Source organism: Trachypithecus francoisi, unplaced genomic scaffold, assembly GCF_009764315.1.
Source record: "Trachypithecus francoisi isolate TF-2019V2 unplaced genomic scaffold, Tfra_2.0 Lachesis_group5, whole genome shotgun sequence".
NCBI lineage: Eukaryota > Metazoa > Chordata > Mammalia > Primates > Cercopithecidae > Trachypithecus > Trachypithecus francoisi.
Window position 1 is genome coordinate 16612874 of NW_022681470.1, and position 18440 is coordinate 16631313.

Below are 18440 nucleotides of genomic sequence, written 5' to 3' on the forward strand. Positions count from 1 at the left end.
AATGTCATCCCCATTAAGCTACCAATGACTTTCTTCACAGAAATGGAAAAAACTACTTTAAAGTTCATATGGAACCGAAAAAGAACATGCATTGCCAAGGCAATCCTAAGCCAAAAGAACAAAGCTAGAGGCATCACACTACCTGACTTCAGACTATACTATGAGGCTACAGTAACAGCATGGTACTGGTACCAAAACAGAGATATAGACCAATGAAACCAAACAGAGCCCTCAGAAATAATACCACACATCTACAACCATCTGATCTTTGACAAACCTGACAAAAACAAGAAATGGGTGCTGGGAAAACTGGCTAGCCATATGTAGAAAGCTGAAACTAGATCCCTTCCTTATACTTCATACAAAAATTAATTCAAGATGGATTAAAGACTTAAATGTTAGACCTAAAACCATAAAAACCTTAGAAGAAAACCTAGGCAATACCATTCAGGACATAGGCATGGGCAAGGACTTCAGTACTAAAACACCAAAAGCAATGGCAACAAAAGCCAAAATTGACAAATGGGATCTAATTAAACTAAAGAGCTTCTGCACAGCAAAAGAAACTACCACCAGAGTGAACACGCAACCTACAGAATGGGAGAAAATTTTCACAATCTGCCCATCTGACAAAAGGGCTACTATCCAGAATCTACAAAGAACTTAAACAAACGTACAAGACAAAAAAAAAAACAACCCCATCAAAAAGTGGGCAAAGGATATGAACAGACACTTCTCAAAAGGAGACATTTTTGCGTCCAATAGACACATGAAAAATGCTCATCATCACTGGCCATCAGAGAAATGCAAATCGAAACCATAATGAAATACCATCTCACACCAGTTAGAATGGCGATCATTAAAAAGTCAGGAAACAACAGGTGCTGGAGAGGATGTGGAGAAATAGGAACACTTTTACACTGCTGGTGGGACTGTAAACTAGTTCAACCATTGTGGAAGACAGCATGTGATTCCTCAAGGATCTAAAACTAGAAATATCATTTGACCCAGCCATCCCATTACTGGGTATATACCCGAAGGATTATAAATCATGCTGCTATAAAGACACATGCACATGTATGTTTATTGCGGCACTATTCACAATAGCAAAGACTTGGAACCAGCCCAAATGTCCATCAATGATAGATTGGATTAAGAAAATGTGGCACACATACACCATGGAATACTAAGTAGCCATAAAAAAGGATGAGTTCATGTCCTTTGTAGGAACATGGATGAAGCTGGAAGCCATCATTCTCAGCAAACTATCACAAGGATAGAAAACTAAACACCGCATGTTCTCACTCATAGGTGGGAATTGAACAATGAGAACACTTGGACACAGGATGGGGAACATCACACACCAGGGCTTGTTGTGGGGTTGGGGGAGGGTGGAGGGATAGCATTAGGAGATATACCTAATGTAAATGATGAGTTAATGAGTGCAGCACACCAACATGGCACATGTATACATATGTAACAAACCTGCATGTTGCACACATGTACCCTAGAACTTAAAGTATAATAAAAAAAGAAAGAAAGAAAGAAGGAAAGGAGGGAGGGAGGGAAAGAAAGGGAGAGAGAGAAAGAAAGAAAGAGAGAAGGAGAGAAAGAAAGAAAGAGAGAAGGAGAGAAAGAGAGAGACTCTTTAGGCTTAAAAACAACATAGAGACAAAATTTTTAATGTAGTTATTCACTCATGGGATTGATTGGGAGGATATAAAATGGAGGCCCCCTAATTGTTTTTTCTTTCTTCTTGTGCTTCCTTTTTTCTTCCCTAACACGTATGCAGCTCCTGTTTTACCTTCAGGGAGCCAAACATAATTACTAAAAATGGTCACAATATCTGCCAGAAAGCATGGTGGAGCAATAAGGGCAAGGCACTCTCTAACCTGAATGGCTTTAGAGAATCTACTTAATCTGTTACAAAGCTTTAGGAAGGACAGAGCCGTCACAATCACCCAGCTGTGAATATCTAGCACACTGGCCTGAGTTTTCTTTTTAGTTTAGTTTAGTTTTGTTTTCGTCCTTGCTTTCACACACAGCTGCCTTATCACTGAGAAACACCTATATTCACCCTGGACTTACTTCATATCCCTTGCGTGTAAAGCACCCCCTGGGATATTTTAAGATCCCCAAACTCACACACATGTGAGTGACTTCAGTAATAGTAGGGATGCTAGCCTCAAGAACAGGCAAAAATATCAAGCATTGTACTTATGTCTCTCTCACTGATTCATAGATCAAAATCCATGCCCTTGGCCAGGCATGGTGGCTCAAGCCTGTAATCCCAGCATTTTGGGAGGTGGAGGCAGGCAGATCACCTGAGGTCGGGAGTTCAAGACCAACCTGACCAACATGGAGAGACCCTGTCTCTACTAAAAATACAAAATTATCCCAGGGTGGTGGCACATGCCTGTGGTCCCAGCTACTCGGGAGGCTGAGGCAGAAGAATTGCTTGAACCCAGGAGGTGGAGGTTATGGTGAGCTGAGATCGCACCATTGCACTCCAGCCTGGGCAACAGAGTGAGATTCCATCTCAAAAAAACAAACAAACAAACAAACAACAACAACAAAAAACCATGACCTCAGTGAATTCATTTTAAACAATCACAGAGCAATAGAGAAGTTACAAATATAGTACAAAGAACTTTCTATTTCCTGGACCATTTGAGAGTTGTTGACCCGCTGTTCCTCCACCCTTGAATACCTTAGTGGATATTTCCTAAAAACGAGGGTATTTTCCTAAATAACCACAATATAACCATCAAAATCAGGAAATCAATAATGATAGATTATCATCATCTAAGCCTCAGGCTTAACTGAAATGTTGCCAAATGTCCTGATAATGCCTTTTATAAAAACAAAAGCATCCCCCATGCCCCTAAGAATCACGCATTGCACTCAGTCCCCTTGTCTCTTAGTCCCTTTGAGTTGGGAACAGTTCTTTAGTCATTCCTTTATTATTTTTTAAATTAAGACAGGGTCTGGCTCTGTTGCTCAGGCTGGAGTGCAGTGACACAATCATGGCTCACTGCAACTTCAACATCCCAGGCTCAAGCGATCTTCCCACCTCAGCCTCCCAAGCAGCAGGAACTACAGGTGTGCATCACCACGCCAGGCTAATTTAGAAAAAAAATAATTGTGGAGACGGGGGGGGTCTCACTATCTTGCCCAGGCTGGTCTCGAACTCTTGGGCTCAAGTGATCCTCCCACTTTGGCCTCCCAAAGTGCTGGGATAATAGGTGTGAGCCACTGTGTCCAGCCTGGCCATTCCTTGACTGTCTTGACTTTGGCACTTCTGAAGACCACAGGCCAGTTATTTTGTGGAAGGCACCTCCATCTGAGTTTCCCTGGTATTTACTCATGATTAAACTCAGGTTTGCATTTTTAGTAGAAATATCCCAGATCTGATGCCATGGTGCTCTCGTAGCTTACCGTGGTGGCTGAGACTTCAACCTGTCCCATTGCTGATAACATTGATAACTTGATTCAGGTGCTGTCTGCCAGGCTTCTCCACTGTAAAGCTGTTCTTTTCATCTTTGTATTTAGTAAGTATTCTGAGGGGATGTAATTGGAATTGCGTAGACATCCCATTCCTCATCAAACCTTCAGTGTGTTTATTTGCATATGTGTGGACTCAAGATTTATCTATCTTATTCACTAGGGTATCATCCACTAATATTATTATTATTTATTTTCATGCTCAATTTATGCCCTGTTTGGTGGTGGGAACCCATTTTGGTTGACTTTGGGATCCTTTTGCATGTCCCCCATTTTTTGAGCTTTTCCTTGCTTTCCAGCACCAACAGGGCTCTAGCTCAGTCTGCACTTTCTCTGCTTGTATTCAGCAATTGCTCCAAAGAATTCTGGTTCCTCTTAGTAGAAATGAGTATTTAGAAGCCAAGAATTGGATTCTAGGGGTGTTCATTGTTCTTGGGATGTCATTGCTCCCAGACTCTCTCAGTGGGCAAAGCTGGGAGTAGACATATAAATGCATGTATACATATGCATATTGCCTTGATATTCCTGTATCTATCTGGGTATTTAGGTTCACAACTATACTTCAATTTTACTCTCATAGGCGGGTGGGGGGGGGGGGGGGGGGGCGGGGGTGCATGGCTGTAATCCCAGCTACTCAGGAGGCTGAGGTATGAGAATTGCTTGAACCCAGGAGGCAGAGGTTGCAGTGAGCAATATTAAAGCAATACACTGCATGATTAAATATATAATAATAAAGTACAGTTTGGAAAGTAAATGTGCAAGTGAACAAGAAAAAATAGGATCAGAAGATGATGGCATCACTGCATTTGGGTCAGAAGCAGAATAACTACCACACAATTTGTCAATGTCTGCAGTGTGCCACACAAGCCTGATTTCATTAAAGGTGCACAGAGCTTCATGGGCTGAATGCTCCCAACACACTTCAATATCAGCATCCTCTCCAGTGAGAATTAATGAGATTTACTGACTTACCCCAATTAGGTAGCTAAGAAGAAGCAACCCTGAGATACGAACTTAGTTCTAATTGTTTGCAAAGCCTGTATTTGCCATGCATCATGCTGTCATCAAAGAGCAGATTTTAAGGAAATTATGGACAAGCAAAATTGGTGAAATTAGAATTTTTTAAAATTAAATTTACTCAATTTTCATTTCTAAATAAGAATAATACCATCTGCATAGCATTATGACATCTACTAATTATCCCCATACACTATATCTAACCATATTCTGAAATTGATGTTTTTCTGATAGCCGTTTGAAGACAGGCCAGCCATTTGCAAGGGAATTGGCTCACTGCATGACTTTGTGCACCCCACTGGAAGCAATAACATTTGAGAACTATCTGCAACAGTTACTGTCAATTGGTTTATTCAAACCCACTGCAGTCTACCATTCCACCTCCAAAACATGTTTTCTCTACAGTAGAGACTCAAAGCAAAGGACTGCACTTCCCATATTGCCTTGCCATTGAGGTTCTGTATGTGGCTGACTTCTGCCCCACAACCAAACCCATAGCACACCAGAAACGTGGTAATGAACATACTGAGGCAGCAGCTAGAGTAGATTTTGTTGCATCTAAGAAAATACACCTATTTTTCAAATCCTGTAATGTATATGCTTTGATGAATGAAGCTACTCTGAATATTATCATTAATTACTGTAGGCATTAGAAGACTACCAGTTGCCTTGTCTAACCTCCCTGTCCTTCTCTTACCCCTAGGAGATCAGCAATAGCATTGAGAAGCTCTTTAAAAATGAACAAAACACATCTGGCATGCACAGTGTTTCCCATGGCAGAAGAGTAAGTGATTCATTTCAAAGCTTTCTGAAACAAGCCATTGATTCTCTTCCTAAGAAAGTAACAAAAGAACATGGCCTTATACAGAATATAATGGTTCACAAACCCATAATTCTTCACTTGGTCATATTACCAGGTGACCTTGGACAAGTCATTTAGCAAACTAATGTCTCCAAGGAACTCTCTCAGCTTTGTTTCTGAAGGACAAAAAGGAAAGGTTTTTCTACTAGTGAACCACTTAGGCCAATTAAGAGAATTATTTGTAGCCTTCCCTCAGATCTAGACAACTTTTCTAACTGCACCCACTGGTTCTTGTGATAAAGTTTATTTCTTGCAGAACAGCAATGACTTAAATCTCCACTGCAGTGGTATTTTTCCATGAATGGGGAATGTGTGCTAGCTTGCAATGGACAAAGAGAATCTGAGCTAAGATTTTTTTAGGAGCTTCAGTGTCAGCTGATAATAGCCATCTCCTGTTGTGGGGCAAGAAGGAAGAAAAAGATTAAACTATAGTCCCTGCCGAAAGCAAACGTGAAAGGCAGCAGGGTGCAAGAGAAATTTACATCCCAAAGACAGGCTAGACTATTCAGAAGAATGCATCTTAAGTTAATGCTATAATAAATAAAATAATTTTATTTGCATTGCACAGCTTCAGAAGCTTTTGCTCCGGGAACAAAATCTCTATCCTAGATACACTGAAATCACTTATATAGTCCCATATAAATCACGAAGCTCCAATAAATCTAGTTGTATGTATTATGTGTCTATTTTGGGAAGCAGGGGAGTAGAGAGGGACATAAAACAACATAGAATGGAAAATCGCTACATTTGATCACTGTGGACAAAACTATCTGTACTATACTAGCAAAAAGTACTTTTCTCTTTTATTGGCAATTACTGGATTACATGACAGACTCGCCAGAAAACAATAATCAAATGCTCATGCTTAGAAACTAAAAATACACTGGGGTGATTGGGATATTTTATCTCTAATTTCAGCACTAATGATGATGATTATTAAAATATATGTATAAAGAAATCAAACCTCAGGCTTTGATCGGGAAGGGAGCAAAGCTCTAAGTACTTATTGCTGTAAATTTCATCCTCCATTTTAATCAGATCATCCAAACCAGATGCAGCATTTTAATTAGGTAAAACTTACAGCCACATTGAATAACAAAAGGAAAGGCATAGATCAAAGCATAGACCAAGGCCCTTTTGATGAGTCAAGGGGTCAATGTATAGAACCTGGAAGGAGGTCATGGCCCACACTTACCCAAAGGCAGTGGTTCTCAGAATGTGGTCCCCAGACCAGCAGCATTTGGGTCAACTCGAAATGTCTTACAAATGCACATTCTCAGAGTTTACCCAAGACTGCTGAATCAGAAGCTCAGGAACCCAGCAGCCTGTGTTTTCAACAAGCCCACCAGGTAATTCTGACACACACTACCATGTGACAACTACTGTCCCAGAGCTCCCAATAGGGACGGAAGATGGAATTCCACCCTTTTCCTGACTTTTTAGAAACTAGTCTGAAAATCCTCAGGAGAGACAAGCAGACTGTGGCTGGCTGGTTGGGAAATCCACACTGAGTAGCCAGTGTTCCGAGGATTTCCTGGTAAGATCTGTCCTCCACTCTTTCTATCTCATCCAACTATTTGGTTTTCTTTTGGTTTGGTTTGGTTTTGTTGTCATTGTTGTTGTTTTCGAGAGTCTCGCCTCGTTCTGTCGCCCAGGCTGGAGTGCAGTGGCATCATCTCGGCTCACTGCAACCTCTGCCTCCTGGGTTCAAGTGATCCACATACCTCAGCCTCCTGAGTACCTGGGATTACAGCCATGTGCCACCACACCCAGCTAATTTTTTGTATTTTTTAGTAGAGACAGGGTTTTACCACATTGGCCAGGCTGGTCTCTAACTCCTGGCCTCAAGTGTTCCACCTGCCTCAGTCTCCCAAAGTGCTGGGATTACAGGCATGAGCCACCACACCCAGCCTAGTTATTTGTTCATGTAGAACATTCAACAACTCTTTCCAACCTTACTTGTTGATTTTCAACCTCAATTCCCAGATTATATTTTGTTTTATGGTGTTCTATTTACTTCAAAACTTTCCATGGTCAAGAAGTAAAAGTCCAGCTTTTTCTCCTCTTGTCCTCCCATTCAAATTCAATTAAAGAAAATCTTAGGTCAATCAAAACATCCTTCCCTTCACTCACTCTGCCCAGCATAGACTTTAGCCCTACCTGGACAAGTGTGCTTAACCTCCCAGAGTCTGTCCAGCTGCATGGACTCCAGAACTTGCCTACTCCTGAGTTCCTTCTGAACATGAAAACAGTGACAAGAATATGCATTCTTCCTAGAATCAGTATGCTATATTTTTAGGGCCCAAGTACACAGACGTTTGCACGGATGGGTTATTATGTGTAATTGTAAGAAATAGTATAACCATTGTTAAACATTTGCTGGAGGTCAAGGTTATAAATGACCTAAAGTGAATATACATAGATTGAACTCTCTGCTCACACTCCTGTGTACATGTGATACTGCTTTGGTTCACTGGATGACATCTTGCTGTTTTGTCTAATGTGGCTGTATCTTTCTCCCTAGTTCTATTATAAGTCTCTTGAGGGCAGCAACCACACCTCTCACTTCTCATGAAATGCAAATGTCCTTAAAATGAGATTCCATAAATACCTTCTCGTATATATTTAATCAAGGGCCACTTCTCCCCTGCCCCAGGAATGTGCCTCTATAACACTATTTTGGTGGTTTAGCACTTGCATTTTGAAGCTATGTTTTCTCTGATTTTAAGAAAGAACCTAAAATAAAACATCCCTAGTTTAAGCTCACCCTAAAAGAGCAAATGACAGATAAAGCTCTATCTGTTCTTGAACATGCCAGTGATCAGGTGTGAAGTAAACCAGGTGTTTCAATGCACCAGGAGGCCCTGTTACTACAAAAGCACGCAGTGACCAGCTCAAAATCAGATGGGCAACTTTGCGTCAGAGCATTGACAGCAGCCCAAAGCAACAGACTCTACAATAAATGGCTGGAAAATGCTGCTGCAAAGAAATGTTTCAGATGCTACAAATAAACTGGAGGTTGTCACAGAAAAAAAAAAAAAAAGAAGAAAGAAAAAGATGATTTAGTCTGTGCTGTATGTGTGAAAAAAATATGTTGGCCTTGTTCCATAAATGATAACTGAAATACTCTCTGGACCAGTCAATTCATCAGGGGAAGATAAAACAACCTGCCACTGTAACCCAGAGAGGAGAAAAGTAAGGATAAAAGATCAAAAAGCTCCATTCATTTCAAGGAAAAGACACAGTGACAAAGAAGCTATAGCAGGGTTGACTACTAATTCAAGACCTCTTCTTATTCTGGCAGACGCGTACCCAAGTCAGTTCACTGAGGTCTGGCTGCAACATGCCCTCCCTCTGTTGCAACTGCTCAGCCCTACAGCCTCTATCTGTTGAAATCCCACTCATCCTTCAAGACTTACCTCTAATGTCACTTCCTTTCTGAAGTCTTACCAAGCCCTGCCAGGCAAACCGAATCCCCACCTCCCCCTCCCTGCTCCTTCTTCACTCCTGGTGTGGCGTTGGCCCCGTGGGTTCACGTGCCTGATCATGTATGTTTCTGGATCCCGTAACAGTCAGTGATGCCAGAAGGGTGGGAACCATTGCTCAATGACCTTTGTTTTACTCACAGAATCTGACAAGAGGCCAGTCACCTTGCACATCAGCATTCAAAAAAATCTTCTGTGGAATTGTTGAACTCAATTATAGGCAGGACTTCACTTCCCAGCAGTGGAGCCTCTATTTGATGTATTTTACAGGTATAATATTTCTTGAACGACACGGTGCCAGACACTATGTTGGTGCTTTAGATACAATCTTCTTCAATTTGCCATATTCTATGAGGAAACTGATGCTCAGAGAGTCTAAGAAAACATAGCCCTGAGATTTAAAGCAAGGGTCACCACAGAAGATATTTTGTGTCCCTGAGCCAGCTAGACAACATCTGTAAGCCTCAAGTCCTGCTCTATGAAACTGGAATGATTATACTTTAGTGCTTTAGCCCACTTTCTAGAAGAGCATCAAAAAGATGAAACACCACAATTTTTAGAAGAAGGGAGAACAGTGAAAAGCATAAACTGAAATGGAAAAAAAGGTTGCATTTGATTTCTTTTTCAAAAGTGTCAGAATTGGCATATAATTTGTATCTCCTGAAGAAGTAGCTGTCAGTAGAAGCCATACCTAGAATGCTGTCCTGACCTCTCTGAAGAGACAGCTTTAAAATGGGCAGCTATTTTATGCTGATTATTTAAATACCATACCCCTGTTGCAAAAGCCTGCCCCGGACCTTAAGTTCAGGGAAAATGTGGGGTATGTCAGGTTGCTGCATCCAGGAGGCCACTCTCATGACCATTCCCTAAATGTTTCCCATTGAATGCGACCCCAGATCACACCACACCAGTAATTTCATGGAAAATGATGGAGTCTGCTGTGAACAGCCATCCATCACTGGTACAATGAAACTCATAAGAAGGGGGAATGTAGTGATAGGAAAGTTGCTGTGACTCCACACCAGCCTTTTGGCCTCTGGCATCACATGACACCATTTCAGCCTGTATGATGCTACAGAAACCCCAGAAAACAAGGAATTAGTGAGCTACGACCATAAGCCATGAACTGTGATGTGTTCTAGGCCAGGCAGCAGCATGAAGGGATGTGTATTTTATAAGATTCACTGCATTGTAGGAAATGAATTTGGGGCAAAGGTGTACTGTAAGACAAGGATGAGAGAGCGAAAACTGGCTCTGAGGCTACTGCAGTAGTTCAGGTAGGCAAGGATGATGCCCAGGGAGTATAAGAAGATGGAAAATTCCCCAGTTATTTTATGAGACTGGTGCAGCCTTGATTCCAAAACTTGAAAAGGTAGTATGAAGAAAGAAAATTACGGCTAATTCCATTTATTAATATGGATGCAAAAATGCTTTAAAAGTTAGTAAAAAAAAAAAAAATCTAGCACAATTGTAAAGAATAATAGAGTTTATCCCAGGAAAGAAAACAATAACTTAATTTTTAAAACCTTATTGATCTGAATTTACAACATATGTGCAAGTAACAGTATGACAACTGTAACACAAATGACAGTAGTGAAAAATGTAAGTATGCTGTTGTAAAATCATTTTCCTCTCTCATATATATATACACACACATACACACACACTATATATATATACACACACACATATATATACACACACATATATATGAGGGAGATATATATATGGGAGATATACATATATAGTGATATATATAAATATATAGTGATATATAGCGTGTGAGTGACAGTATACATATAAAATATTTATGATGCTTTATATTATAAAAATTTTAAATATATTATTCATTAGATATACTTACACATAAAGTGGAATAATATTGTTTGAATGGAAACTATGACAAGTTAAAGACACCTAGAATGAACCCCAAAGCAACCAGAGGAAAATAAAACAAAATGGGATAATAATAATTCAAAAAAGAGAGATAAAATAGAATACTAAAAAATACTCAGTTCTAAAGGAAGACAGAAAAGAGCAAAAAAGAAAAAAAAACAGATGGGACAAATAGAAAACCACTAGCAAGATAGTAGACTTAAAGTCAAACATATTAATCATGATATTAAATATAAATTGATGAAATATTCCCATTAATAGTCATGATGCTAGAGACTTTGCTAGAGGTTTTGAAGACAAAGGATGCTCAGCCCGTGTGTGTGTGTGTGTGTGGTGTGTGTGTGTGTGTGTGTGTGTGTATGTATGTGTGTGTGTTTGTGTGTGTATGTGTGTGTGTGTATGTGTGTGTGTGTGTATGTGTGTGGGGGGGGGTAGGATGGGGAGAAGGAGAGCTGTCATACCACATATCAGAATGTCCTCTAATGCTATAGCAATTATAGTGTGGTATTAATTCAGAAAGAGACAAAGAGATCAATGGAAGACTATAGGGACTTATGAAAAGATGCACACACACACACACACACACACACAACAAATGGCACACAAATCCGTGGAGGTTATGATGTTATTAGATACTGATTGATATGTAAAAAGACAAAATTAAACCTCTATCTGACACCAAACACATCAAAAATTCCAGATGGAAATTTTAAAAAATGTTTTTAAAAAGTAAAGCTACAGAAAACATTCACATGATCCTGGAAGTAGGAAAGAACTTATTAAACAAGAAATAGATAAAAAAGAAGGAAAAGATAAAGTCATCTTATTTAAAAGTTTAAAAATTTTTTTATGACAAAGACACTGAGGGAAAAAAAGACAATCCAGAGTAGAATAGTAGAATATGCAACAGCTGTGTATCTGTAATATTTTCTTAATTAAAAAGAACAACACTAAATTAAAATCATAGGTTGACTTGAATCAAATGTGGTAAAATGTTAGTATCTACCATACATGGGTGTCCATTATGTTTTTTTTTTTTTTCTGTACCTTTCTATATTTCTGAAATATTTCATGTTAAAAGTTAAATATCAAGAGATGAATTAGACATTCAAATGTTCAGGGAGTGAAATCTCTGATCACTATTATATCTTTACTTCGGGACCATTTTAAAATTTATATTAGAAGATCATTGTTCCTTCCCTGTCTCGAGCCAGTGTATGCAATACTGCACCCAACACTTCCGTTTCTCCCTTCTTTTTACTTCCCATACTTCCATACTCAAAACTTCCACCCTAGTATACACATGCTGGTATACACATTTGTGGTATGTGGCAAACTTCTCTATCCCTCATATCATTTCTAATAAGAAGATCCTTGGAAGTCACTGTAGGGCTTCATGTCTTTATGATATTTTTGAGGCCATTGATGACCGTCAGTGGTAGATTGCATTCGTTGTTCATAAGTCCACCTTCTCTCCTTTCTCTCCAGTACAGGCAGAGTAAGTGTCATCTCCCCATGGCTCTGGATGTGACCAGGTGACTTGCACTTGCCAATGGAACACAAGCAGCCCTAATGTATGCCATGTCCACCCAGAGACTTTACATGCCCTTGGATGACTGTCTTCCTATCTTCCTTCCTCCAGTCTACATGAGAATAGCATGCCCCACAGGCAGCCCACTCCCAGAATAACTCAGAGTAGATCTAACCCAACCCATAAACACACGACAAAGCCGCAAGATGACCCACAAGTCCATGAGCAAGAAATACATGTTTTCATATAAACAACTGAGATTTGGGAGCTGTTTGTTACACTCTATTATCAAAGCAGAAACGGACTAATATACAACCTTTTATTAAATTTCCAAGATCATTTTCTGTCCCATACTCTGTTATTTTATGCTGAGAAATTTAATAATTGCCTGCTCAACTAAGACAGTCCTCTTTATATTGCATTTAAAGCTTTCTAGACTATCTAATTTTATTAACCACACATATACACATGATCCAAGGTCTTTTAAACCTGGGTTCAAGTTTTTTTTCTCAACCTTATCTCCTGCTATTAACTTCTCACAATCTACCCTCTGATTTTATTGTGATTTTAATTTTTAATATGCCACATTGTTTTTTGTTTGTGTTTTTGAGATGGTAGTCTTGCTCTGTCACCCCAGGCAGGAGTGCAGTGGCGTGAACACAGCTAACTGCAGCCTCAACCACCTAGGCCTAAGCCATTTTCCTACCTCAGCCTCCTGAATAGCTGGGACTACAGGCGCTGGCCATCATGCCTGGCTAATTTTTTTGTATTTTTAGTAGAGACAGGGTTTCACCATTTTGGCCAGGCTAGTCTCAAACTCCTGACCGCAGGTGACCCGCCTGACTCGGCCTCCCAAAGTGCTGGGATTACAGGCCTGAGCCACCGCACTCAGCCTGCCACATTCTTAAACATAAACTTAATGAAGCTTCTCAGTCATTTGCATGAGATCTTCCCTACTCTAGGAATTATCTTTCTCCCCATTATTTATTTATTTATCCATTAAGGTTCAAATCAAATATTATTTTTCTTCTGTGTTTGTCTATCCTGATGCCCCTAGAAAGTGAGACAATCCTTCCTTTTACTCCAGATCAGCAGATTTACCATGCTTTTTTTAATAATTGCCTGTTTTTATATTCATTTCCCCCAGTGGATTCCATGAGAGTGAAGATCATGTCTCACTTGTTTTAATACCTTATTTGGTTCCAATTAGTATCATCACTCTCCTCCCTAACATAGTTAATGATCTTTTCACAAGTGTTCTTTAGTCCTCACAAGAAACCGGAGAGCTTGTATCTTTACCTCTATTTTATTGGTGAGGACACCAAGGCACTGCAGGGTTCAGCAGTTTACTCAAGGACAGTTTATAAGCGAGGGAGCCACGAAGGCACGACTTGGACACCACATCCCACACCCTTGACAGTCATACCTGCTGCCTCCCACAAAACTGCTTGCTAAATGAATGGATCCACCAAGAATTCTCTGTGTTTCATGTTTAATGGGAAAAATCATTCCCAATAGAATCAATCTTCTTCAAGAATGAAATTACTCCTGTTGAGTCACATACTGCTGCTTCTTTCTGACACCCACTTCCTCCACCTGTGGCATGAGCACGATCCAACATTATGTGGCCATTCCCAGGTATGTCAATAGTTTGTCAAGTACCAGCATTTTTCTCTTGGTAGAGCAATCAATGCCAGCAACTGTTCTAAGGTGGTGGTGGGGCGGGAGACTCTTTCGGGCAGGGACTTTCTCTTTGAGGTATTTGGAATCCCCAGCCAGAACTATTCATGGCAATGGGGTCAAACAACTCACCTGATTGGCTGACTCAGGAAACACCTGCAAAGATACCTGTGAAACCTCTGTTGAGCTAAGGCTGGAGTCTGCATTGTAGAAAGTGAAGGCTGCCGGTTATGGCTCCTTCTCAAACATGGAATCTGTCCACAGATCTATCCAAGACCACATGGATCTGTGTGGTGCTTTCTACCAGGAAGAAATAGTCCGGTGGGTATCATGTACTTTTTTAAATAATGCTATCTTGACCCAGTTCTGAGGCCCTAGCTAAAGGCCAATAGAACAGCAGATGACACCCACACCTCCCAACAACCCCTCTTATTGGGATCTTACACTTAGGACCACTATCCCCTGCCCTAATCACCCCAGACCAGGTACCAAACAGCTAGGGGCAGCCCCTACAGCCCACTGGAATTATTCAAACTAGTCAGTCCTCAGTGGGCTTGCTCTCAGCATTCCTTCCTGCAGAAACCACAGTAAAGTCTCTTGCCCACATTTCCCTGCTCCCTCTGCCTCCTGACCCACCCTGGTGCTTCCTCACGTGGCATGGCACAGGATCTGTGAGTAATTAACTATGTTTTCAGTGGCAACTGCCTCCTGATCTATTGGTCTTACTCCACCCCAAATATCCTATTAACACTATATGTTAGACCAAGCTTGTCCAACCCAGGGGCTGTAGGCAGCCCAGGATGGCTTTGAATGTGGCCCAACACAAATTCGTAAACTTCCTTAAAATATTATGTTTTTTTTTTTTTTTGCGATTTTCTTTTTTAGCTCATCGGCTATTGTTAGTGTTAGCGTATTTTACGTGTGGCCCAAGACAATTCTCCTCCTTCCGATGTGGCCCAGGGAAGTCAAAAGATTGAACACTCCTGTTGTAAACAGTAGAAGGCAGGGTTTCGCCTTCTGCCAGAGGACAAGGAAGCAGCAGTGTTCCGTAACTCAGTGGGAGCACGTCTACCCCTCAGTTTCCTAAGGCTTCTGTGCAGCTATCAAACAGATGGTGAGAGACACATGTGCCACGCTTACTCCCACTCTGTCATGGAAGGAAAATGTGAGCATAGCATTAACTATTAAAAAAATTAAAAATGCTGAACACAGCACCCAAAGGAAAAGAACAGGAAACACAATCAGCATGGAGAGAGAATACATTCTCAGGAGGAATGATGGGTAAGTAAGAGATGTATCTAAAATTATGAGGATACGGTATCATTTACTTATCCTTTGTATTGCAATTAAATACACATTACATAAAATTTACCATTTTAAACATTTTAAGTGTACAGCTGATTGGAATCAAGTATACCCACACACTGTTGTGCAACCATCACCACCATCCATCTTCAGAACTTTGTCATCATCTCTAAAACCCAGCACCTATTTTTTTTTTTTTTTTTTTTTTTTTGAGACGGAGTCTAGCTCTGTCGCCCAGGCTGGAGTGCAGTGACGCGATCTCGGCTCACTGCAAGCTCCGCCTCCCAGATTTACGCCATTCTCCTGCCTCAGCCTCCCGAGTAGCTGGGACTACAGGCGCCCGCCATCTCGCCCAGCTAGTTTTTTGTATTTTTTAGTAGAGACGGGGTTTCACCGTGTAGACCAGGATGGTCTCGATCTCCTGACCTCGTGATCCACCCGTCTCGGCCTCCCAGCACCTATTAAACTTAACTCCCCATGCCTCCCTTGCCAGGGCTGGAGCCCCTGGCAGCAAGCATTCTACTTTCTGTTTCTATGTATTTGACTATTCTAGCTATCTCATATAAGTTAAATCATATATAGTGTCATTTTTAAGGAATTTCAAGTACTTAATATTATTCAAAAAATTTTAAAAGCCACAGTGATGTGCCTTTTCTCTTTGACCTTTATTTTTGCTTTACAAAACTGGATTTCTGCTTGATCAATGCTGCACAGACAATTCCGTATTTTATGTGTGCTCAGTATATGATTTCACAGGATCTTTACTGAAAAAGAAATTTCCATCCCTATATTTCAGCAGTCACTGTGTTTTTTGCTTACCCACAATCAGAGCCATAGAAGGCACAGATTATTCACACACACAGAGTGAAAATATGCAGAGTTTATATTAAAGCTCTGTGCAGCAGAGTAGCAACTACACAACTTATTGCACACCTTGAAAAAATCCATGAGAAAGGAAATAACATTTTTAGCAATTCAAAGAGGAAAAACACTCTCTAAGCACATTCTGGAGTCTAGGAGAAGCAATTTCCCATAACAGCAGTCCCCAAACCCAAGAACTAGAACAACAAATACAGAACAAACCACACCTCCTTTTGGTATTAACCAATTTAAGTCTTTTGAGCACAACCTGAATTATAACTACATGTGACAGCAACATTGCTTTTCTAAAAAGCTTTGTGAAGGTAATGTTTGAAAGGAGCTCCTGATATTTGTCACAATTGAAGTCATCAACTTCAGCTCACATAGTGTCTTCTTTGACATCCCCTACATGTTTTACAGAGAGACAGAGAGAGAGAGAATAAGGGCAGTAGATGAGAAGATGAAAAACAAGAGGCAGAGAACTGTGTAGACTGAAGCGTGTGGTAAGAAGAGCTCTAGATTGAGTGTCAGAAAGTCAGCATCTGAGATCCAGTGCGATCACTCACTCAGTGAGTGCAGCCAGGCCCCTTTACCTCTCAGGGTCTCCAGTCCCTCAACTGTAAAACTGGGAAAGGTGCCCTAAAGAGTCCAGAAACAGATTAAATCTCTCCTTGTCTAAAAGGAAAACTTGTCATTCAATTGCCAAACATACTATCTGGTCGCTTTCAATAAGCAGTGACGTTTGCTGTTTTATCACACTAGCAATGATCGGAAAATGATACTCTACATATAAAATACTTTCTTCTCTGGCTTCAGTTTTCCTATCACACTCGTTGTTCCTCTCAGTTTGATGTTTCTCTACAGCCACAAACACTCTAAGTCTTGCCCAGGCTTCAGTCTCAGTCTGGGTGGCGCGTACCCCATCTCAAAGGTGGCTTGTCCTGCTCATATGCCCATATCATTCCACCTGCATATGGGGACACTGAGGCTGGAATAGGCAAACAGCCATCTAGAGGCAGATACGGAACTCTCCGTTCTTGCTGTCAATTCAGCTGCTTTCCGGCTAGAGACTCCTGGAGGCCTCTACTTACTGAAATCCACAAAATCTACCATCTGAGAGTGTCTTCTTCTGCAGGAAGAGCGCTCAGAACACCAGGAAAATGGCCTCAGTGCCCCCAGGAGCCAAGGTGGAAACATTTCTCCCATTTGAGATGCAGGGCTGCTCAGCCTCCCTCAAAGGATCGCATACAGAGATGTGGGGCTACAGGACTGCAGCAAGCTGGCTTCACCTGGAATTCTATCTTTTAAATCAAAACTCAAGGGAAAATGCCCAGGAAGAAGAAAGAAACATCCTCTGGGTCCCTGAACAGGAGGGTGGGTCGCCCAAGGGCATAGGTGCTCAGCAGCAGCGGCCCCGTGGATGGGGGCACTGGGGTGGGCACTCTGTTTTTTTTTTTTTTTTTTTTTTTTGAGACAGAGTCTCACTCTGTCGCCCAGGCTGGAGTGCAGAGGCACGATCTTGGCTCACTGCAAGCTCCGCCTCCCGGCTTTATGCCTTTCTCCCACCTCAGCCTCCCAAGTAGCTGGGACTACAGGCGCCTGCCACCACGCCTGGCTAATTTTGTTTTTGTATTTTTAGTACAGACAGGGTTTCAGCGTGTTAGTCAGGATGGTCTTGATCTCCTGACCTCATGATCTGCCCGCCTCGGCCTCCCAAAGTGCTGGGATTACAGGTGTGAGTCACTGCACCTGGCCTGGGGTGGATACTTTTCTAAGCCTTTTTGGGGATCATCATCTTCCCATGAGACAGAGTTTTCCTAGCACCTCTTGTCTCCCTCTCCTTGCTCTCTTGGCTTGCCTGCTCTGGTATTCAGACCACCCCCACATCCATGCTACCTTCCCATCTGCTGATCATGCAAACAGCCTCTGCCTGAGAGCCCAGGGCCAGCACACCTTTCAGATGCTGTGCAGCTGCCCTTCTTGACTCATAAATCCATCCCTGTCCACTAACGTGTAAGGACTCCCTCAGTACCCTTCCCAGATTGCATTCTGCCACACTGCTTCCCCCAGAAGTAACTATTTTTAGGGGTTTATCACTCCCATCCTGGATTTATCCTTTCCCTTCATATGTATGTGTCCTTAAGACATATGGAATGCTGCTTTGCATATTTTCAAACCAAATAATTGGTCTCATACTGTGGGCATTCTTCTGGAACTTGCTTTGCTCACTGACATGATGAGATTATAAGAGATTTATCCATATTGGTGTGTGTAGCTGTAGCTCACTCACTTTCACAAC

General features: G+C 41.3%; 1 protein-coding gene across 7 annotated transcripts in view; it reads right to left on the bottom strand.

Annotated features, from left to right (window-relative positions):
* Positions 1 to 18440, bottom strand: part of DISC1 (DISC1 scaffold protein) — a 397938-nt gene that overhangs the window by 126738 nt on the left and 252760 nt on the right. The window contains exon 10 of one of the 7 annotated variants that reach the window (XM_033199717.1): positions 15671 to 16546. The exons of the other annotated variants lie outside the window; for them this stretch is intronic. Within the exon in view, the coding sequence (XP_033055608.1) occupies positions 16521 to 16546 (26 nt within the window). The 3' untranslated portion in view covers positions 15671 to 16520. Of the gene's footprint in view, positions 1 to 15670; positions 16547 to 18440 lie in introns of those variants that run through there. 7 annotated transcript variants of the gene reach the window in all.